The following is a 7220-nucleotide window of genomic DNA, read 5'->3' on the forward strand; positions in this document are numbered from 1 at the left end:
TGGGTGGTAGATAAACAGGTGAAATTCCTGATCCTGAACCACATGCAGGGGATTTCTAGCTCTACCGGAAGGGAATTTCCCCACCCCAGCCTAATTCTTCCCAGTCAGAGAGATTCTACCTCCCACTTCCCCTTTCCCTGGCCCAAATGGTATCTGCCAGGCTGCCTGGGCTGCTCTGCTGTCTAACGTCTGAAGGTCATAGCACAGAACACTTTAGTGTCAGCAACAATACTAAAAGGCTATTCCCTTGGCCTCATAGTCTCTAGCGAGGGACGGAGCATACTTCCTCGTAGGGAGGAGGAGAGAAGCAAGCAGAGTCCTCATCTCCCAGCCGTGTCTCTTCCAACTGCTCAGCATCAGGGCTGGACCTGAAATGGGGGCAGAAAGCACAGATTCGTTACAGCCCACAGCACCACTCTCAGAACCAATGCCACCATTCTGGCAATGGGCCACACAGAGATTTGCCTTCTCTCATCACCTTCCTTCCAGACCAAACACAGCCATAGACTGTGACTGCGACAGCTAGAAGGGGAATGTCCCCTCTGCAAACTCCATACCTGTCATTTCCACTATCCACAAAGGAAGGGTAGTCCTGGTCGTCAACAAAGGCAGCATTCTCTGGAGGATAGATGGTGTAGTACTGAGGAGGGCTTGGCATGGCGGCTGCCAACCCTCCAGACTGTAGGAGACCACACGGGTTCACCACTGGCTGTAGGTAGGTGCTGTTCATCCCAATGGGCTCTTGAGAGCCATAAGGAGGAGGGATATACTGCACCACAGTGGCCCCATGGAAGGTGATGGGTTGGTTGATACCAGTGAAAACGAACGATTGTCCTCCTGCCGTCTGCTCCGAGTCCAGGACCCTTTCCTCATTTTCTTTGCACAACTGGCAGGAGAGCATTTTGAACTTGCACACGGCAATCAGGATGAACGTCACCCCCACCGACAGCAGGATAGGCCCAAGGAGCTGGGTCCATTCAAAGTGGGAGACTCCTTGGTATTTGATCCAGCCCATGATGGTGAACGTGATCCCCACCAGTCCCAGGAAAATGCCTGAGAAGAGCAAGGTGGCCCCTGCCTTGTCGTCGTCCGACACCTGGATGTCAGCGGTACTGGGTGTGTAAGGAGTGACCGAAAACACATTAAGAGGGAAGTCCTCCAAGCGGGTGCAGCCCTGCTCCATCGTCCTCATGCTTCTCGAGGGAAAAGGGAGTGTGAGAGCTCCTGAGAGCAGAGCAAAGGAATCACAGGTCCAGGTTAGTTATGGAAGAACTTTGGGCTTCCGTGGTTAACAGAGTATAACATGCAGAGGTCTGAACTTTGTTTAGAAGAATAAAGGTCTGGGAAATGAAGCCTGAAGTTTTCTCATGTTGTCAATAATTGGACACCTCAGATTTGCAATTCAATGACAAGCACTATCTCATCCACATTCATTCATTCAGCTCCTTCAAAACCCCATCTTCTGTGTTAGGAGGCACTTATCTAGATGCTTTAGACACTGTTCTAAGGCTGTATGCAGCCTACCAAAATCAAGACTGGGGAAAGGCAGAGGACCTCCAGGGCCTCTGGTGGTGCAGGGGCCCTTGATATGTCCACCACACGCTCAAGAATCTAACCCAGCTTTCCTGCAGGGCAGCCGACTAGAAATAGGCAGATACCTGTTTCATGACTGTCTGTGTTTTCCTTCGCACCTCAGGCATCTCTAGTTGTGATGACACTTAAACTTTCGTAGGAACTCTCGCAAAGCTCTGAGGTCCTGTTCTTTCCTGACCAGCTTCAAGGGCCCTTGCTTTGAACATCTGGGGAATAATGCCAGCTGTAGGAGAGGAAGGACAGCCTAGGAAGCCTCTCCATGCACCACACCATTGGCAGAGCATAAAGTCTGACCTGAGGTCTCAGGGACACGTACTTCAGACCCTTGCGCAGTGGTGAGAGTGCAGTCCCTGGTTTCCGAAGTGAAGCAAGCAGCTGCATTTTCGAGCCTGCTGTGTTTTGCAACCAAACCCAAGCTGATTTAGAGAAGAAAACTTGCCCTTCAATGTCATTAGCTGTCATTCGTAATTACAGAACTTCAGAACAGCCCCATGAAGTGCCTCCTCCACAGGATAGTCACTGTAGCCCTCTTTCTTTCCTAGACAGATTTTCTCCAAACAGGTGTCTCTCCACAAGTGGTTATTGTATCAGCTCCCTTTTGCAGGCGTGAGCTCAAGGTCTAGGAAAAGAGTTGCCCTCTTGCCCTAAGGCAGGGCTTCCCAAACTTCCCTGATGATAAAAATCATCTGGGGCATTTTTTTTTTAAATGGCAAAATCTGAGTTCCCAACTCATCTCAACAGAACCAAAATTTCCAAGGGAGAGTAAGTGCCCAGGTGTCTCTTATCGTCAGAAATCTTTGGGAATTCTCCTCCAAGTTAATCCCAAATGCTTCTGGGAGACCAGGGGACTTTCTTCTCCTCCAAAATGCCTCTCCTTGCTACAGGACAAGACTTGTGATCTTCAACTTCACTGCCAAACAGATGGGAAAGCAAGCAGGTGACCCCTCAGGTATCTCCCTGTGTGTGTCCTGGAGCTGCAAGGTTGGAGTGGTCTTGCAGTAGGATTGGTCTGCCCCTTTCCCCACGGAGCCAGACCAGATATCCAGGGGAGCCAGCTTTTCTCTTTAACTGTAAAAACTCTAAATCAACTGGCCTGACATTCTTTTCAGGCTCTCAACCCCTGAGTTAACAGTTAAAACAGTCCCTGGCATTTAGAAAAACCTAGGCTCTCAAAATGATTCTTCTAAATCACTCAGTTTATGCTTCCCATAAACTGTCTTCAGCTACACTCACTTGCAATTAAGAAAACAACCGGGAACACTGAAAAGCAGGGGAGAGAGATCACCTTCGTGTCAACAGCCCATGAGTGCAAAACTGGAATGGCTTTCAGGGAAGACTGGTCAGGAAATGCTAAGTTATAATTTCTTTTTATTTTATGTATTTTTTATTTAGCTATAGTTGATTTACAATATTATGTTAGTGTCAGGTGTACAACAAAGTGATTCAAAATTTTATAGATTATACTCCATTTAAAATCATTATAAGATACCGGCTAGATTCCCTGTCCTATACAGTGTACCCTTGTAGCTCATTTACTTTATGCCTAGTAGTTCAGACCTCTTAATCCTCTACCCTGTCTTGCCCCCCCCCTCCTGGTAACCATTAGTTTGATCTCTCTGTGATTCTGTTTCTGTTTTGTTATATTCATTTGTTTTATTTTTTAGATTCCACATATAAGTGGTAACATACAGTACTTATCATTGTCTATCTGACTTATTTCTCCAAGCATAATACCCTCCAAGTCCATCCATGCTGTTGCAAAAGACAAAATTTCATTCTTTTTAATGGCTGAGTAATATTCCACTGTGTATGTAAATATATATTGGCAATTATAAATAATGCTGCTGTGAACATTGGGGTACATGTATCTTTTTGAATTAGTGTTTTTGGTTTTTTCAGATTTATACCTAGGAGTGGAATTTCTGGATCAAATGGTAGTTCTGTTTTTAGTTTTTTGAGAAACCTCCCTACTGTTTTCCATAATGGCTGTATCAATTTATCTTCCAACCAACAGTGTACAAGAGTTCTTTATTCTCCACATCTTTGCCAACATTTGTTATCTGTGTTCTTTTTGATGATAACCATTCTGACAGGTGTGAGGCAATATCTCATTCTGATTTTGATTTGCATTTCTCTGATGGTTATCGATGTTGAGCATTTTTTCATGTGCCTGTTGGCCATGTGACCTTTTGAAAAATGTCTATTCAGGTCTTCTACCCTTTTAAAAAGTGAGTTTTTTGTTTTTTGATATTGAGTCATATAAGCTGTTTATATATTTTGGATATTAATCCCTTATCAGTCATATCATTTGCAAATATTTCCTCCCATGCAGTATGTTGTCTTTTTGTTTTGTTGATGGTTTCCTTTGCTGTGCAAAAGCTTTTAAGTTTAACTAGGTCCCATTTGTTTGTTTTTATTTTTGTTTTTGTTTCCTTTGCCTTAGGAGACAGATTAAAAAAATACTGCTGTGATTTATGTCAAAGAGTGTTTTGCCTAGGTTTCCTTCTAGGAGCTTTATTAAGGTTTCTAGTCTTACATTTAGATCTTTGGTCTATTTTGAGTTTGTTTTTGTTTATGACATGAGGGAGTGTTCTAACTTCATTGATTTACATGTGGCTGTTCAGTTTTCTCAACACCACTTATTGAAGAGACTGTCTTTTCTCCATTGTATATTTTTGCCTCCTTTGTCATAAATTAATAGACCATAAGTGTGTATTGTTTATTTCTGTGCCCTTTATTCTGTTCCATTGATCTATGTGTCTGTTTTTGTGCCAGTATTGCAGTGTTTTGATTTTTGTAATTTTGTAGTATAGTCTGAAGTTAGGGAGCATGATGCCTTCACCTCTGTACTTCTTTCTCAAGATTGCTTTGGTTATTCGGGGTCTTTTGTGCTACCATACAAGTTTTAAAATTATTTGTCCTAGATCTGTGAAAAATGCCATTGGTATTTTGATAGGGATTGAATTGAATATGTAGATTTCCTTGAGTAGTGTTGTCACTTTAACAATATTAATTTTTCCAATCCATGGACACATAATATTTTTCTGTTTGTGTTGTCTTCAGTTTATTTCATCAGTGTCTCATACTTTTCTGAGTACAGATCTTTCACCTCCTTAGTTAGATTTATTTCTAGGTACTTTATTCTTTTTGATGCAATTGTAAATCCTAATTTTCTCTTTCTGTAAGTTTGTTGTTGGTATATAGAAATGCAACAGATTTCTGTATATTGATTTTTGTGTCCTGCAACTTTACCAAATTCATTGATGAGCTCTGATAGTTTTTTTGGTGGTGTCTTTAGGATTTTCTATGCATAATATGTCATCTGCAAAGTGTGACAGTTCTACTTCTTCCTTTTGAATTTGGATTCCTTTTATTTCTTTTTCTTAACTGCTTTCTATGGCTAGAACTGCCAATGTTATGTTGAATATAAGTGGCGAGAGTGGGCATCCTTGTCTTGTTCCCGATCTTACAGGAAATGCTTTCGGCTTTTCACTGTTGAGTACGATATTAGCTGTGGCCTTACATGTTGAGATATGTTCCCTCTACCTATTTCATGGAGTTTTTATCAACTGGAGGATAAATTTTATCAAAAGGTTTTTCTGCATCTATTGAGATGATCGTAATATTTTTATATTACAATTTGTTAATGTGATGTATCACATTGATTGATTTGCGGGTGTTGAAAAATCCTTGCAGCCCTGGGATAAATCTCATTTGATCAGGGTGTATGATACTCTTAACGTATTGTTGGATTCAGTTTGCTAATATTTTGTTGAAAATATTTACATGTATGTTCATTAGCGATATTGGCCTTTAATTTCCTTTTATTTTGTGATATCTTTGGTATCAGAGTGATGCTGGTCTCGCAGAATAAGTTTAGACACACCTCATCTGCAAACTTTTGGGATAGTTTGAGAAGTAAAGCTGTTAATTCTTTTCTAAATGTTTGGTAGAAATCACCTATGAAGCCATCCGGTCCTGGACTTCTGTTTTGGGGGAGGTATTTTTTTATTATTACTGATTCAAATTAATCTCAGTCTCTCATTGATCATTCAAATATGGCTTTTTAGCACATTAAAATGTATGTTTTGTTATGAGCACTCTTTTCAGTTTGGTTGCCTCTTTCGACCTAAATTTTTTTCAGCCACATCTGAAGTATAGCGCCACCTTCTTTTGAAGCACTCATGACACTGATCTTGCAGGACATTTCACGTGGTGTTTTATTGCTGGTTTGACTGCAGTTTTTAATTAGGATGGACTTTGCTTCTTATTAACCCTTTGTATCTATGCTTCCAGACTTTTTTTTCTTACAAGTTTACATATTTCATAGAACTGGAATCACCTGGAACTTCGTTATTCTTCAACTCTCTTTTGACCTAATAGCTCATATCATCTTTCCCAAATCCATACAACTTATTTTTTAATATTCTGACAAAGATAATTGTTTGATGCAATTATAGCTGGGAGTTTCTTAAGAGATATCAAGGTATCAAATAGAAATCAAGGATTAAGTTCATTTTTTTTGCAACAATAATAAAATTTATAATCTGAATAAGAATCCAGGGTAAACAAATTTTAAACTTTGGTAATGCATTCTTGAGGCAAGAGTGTAAGAAAACAGTCAACTTTAAATCTGATCGGTGACAGTATAACTTGATACAACTTCTTTTTTTGGAGAGGAGCAATTTAGCAACGTCTATTAAAATTTAGAATGTCCATACAGTTGAATTCAATTGAATTATAGGATTATAACCTATATATATACTTTAGATACCTGAACAAAAGAGTATTTTAACAGAATAGATAACAAATCACTATCCTTGGGGAAAAAACCTAGTGGACTAGATAAATGAGTCATGGTGATAAATAACAGGGTAGCCTTGCCACTGTTTAAGAGTAAGGCAGGTCTCTATGAACAGGTGTGATAATCTCTAAGATATGTTGTTGATTGAAAAAAAAGCAAAGTGAACAGTGTATTTATTTACTGTGCTACCATTTGCAAAGGGAGAGAGGTAAACTTGTCATTGAATGAATGTGCATAAAATATCACTGAAAGGACATAATAAATTGAGAAAGAGAATTGAGAGAATTTTCTAATTACATAACAAACTACCCCCAAGCTTTGTGGCTTAACACACAATTTTGTAGGTTGACTGAATTTTGCTGGGTAGTCACCTAGGATTACAGTCATTCATAAGCCCAGCTGTTCATTCAGTGGCGGTTGTCTACCAGAGCACCTACCTGTGGTCTTTCCTTGTGATTTCTCCCAGCATGGCAACTGGGTTTCAAGAGAGAGTGTCCTAAGAGTGAGGGTTCCAAGAGTCCCAGGTGGAAACCACAAGGTGTCTTATGTCTAGCTTTCGAAGTCTCAGAATATCACTTCCATTTTATTCTGTTGCTCAAGGAAGCCAACCCAGATACAAAAGGAAGAGAATTAGATTCTTCCTCTCAAGGGGAAGAATGTTAAGGTTGCAGTGCAGAAGAACATGTGGGATAAGACACATTATTGCCACTCTCTGGAAAATACAATCTTCAGGGGAACAGACTTTTCACTGTTTTGTCTGTGTTTCTGCTTCAATTTTTGTCCATGTAGACATCCAAGTATGTCCCACGATTTTAGATCAAGC

General features: G+C 40.4%; 1 protein-coding gene across 1 annotated transcript; it reads right to left on the bottom strand.

Annotated features, from left to right (window-relative positions):
• Nucleotides 1-255: 255 nt before the first annotated feature.
• Nucleotides 256-1192, bottom strand: TMEM174 (transmembrane protein 174). Its single transcript, XM_006197572.4, has 2 exons — nt 558-1192; nt 256-368 (listed from the first exon to the last, which is right to left on the bottom strand). The coding sequence occupies exons 1-2, from the start codon at nt 1190-1192 to the stop codon at nt 263-265; spliced, it is 741 nt and encodes a 246-aa protein (XP_006197634.2). The 3' UTR covers nt 256-262.
• Between the last annotated feature and the right edge of the window lie 6028 nt (nt 1193-7220).

The sequence above is a fragment of the Vicugna pacos genome, chromosome 3 (genome assembly GCF_048564905.1).
Source record: "Vicugna pacos chromosome 3, VicPac4, whole genome shotgun sequence".
NCBI classification, from domain to species: domain Eukaryota; kingdom Metazoa; phylum Chordata; class Mammalia; order Artiodactyla; family Camelidae; genus Vicugna; species Vicugna pacos.

Excerpts from the sequence above, each read along its gene's own strand:
- TMEM174 (XM_006197572.4), bottom strand. The coding sequence starts at position 1,192 with ATGAGGACGATGGAGCAGGGCTGCACCCGCTTGGAGGACTTCCCTCTT. Across the intron at positions 369-557 it reads GTGGATAGTGGAAATGACAG|GTCCAGCCCTGATGCTGAGC; the intron begins GTATGGAGTTTG and ends CCCCCATTTCAG.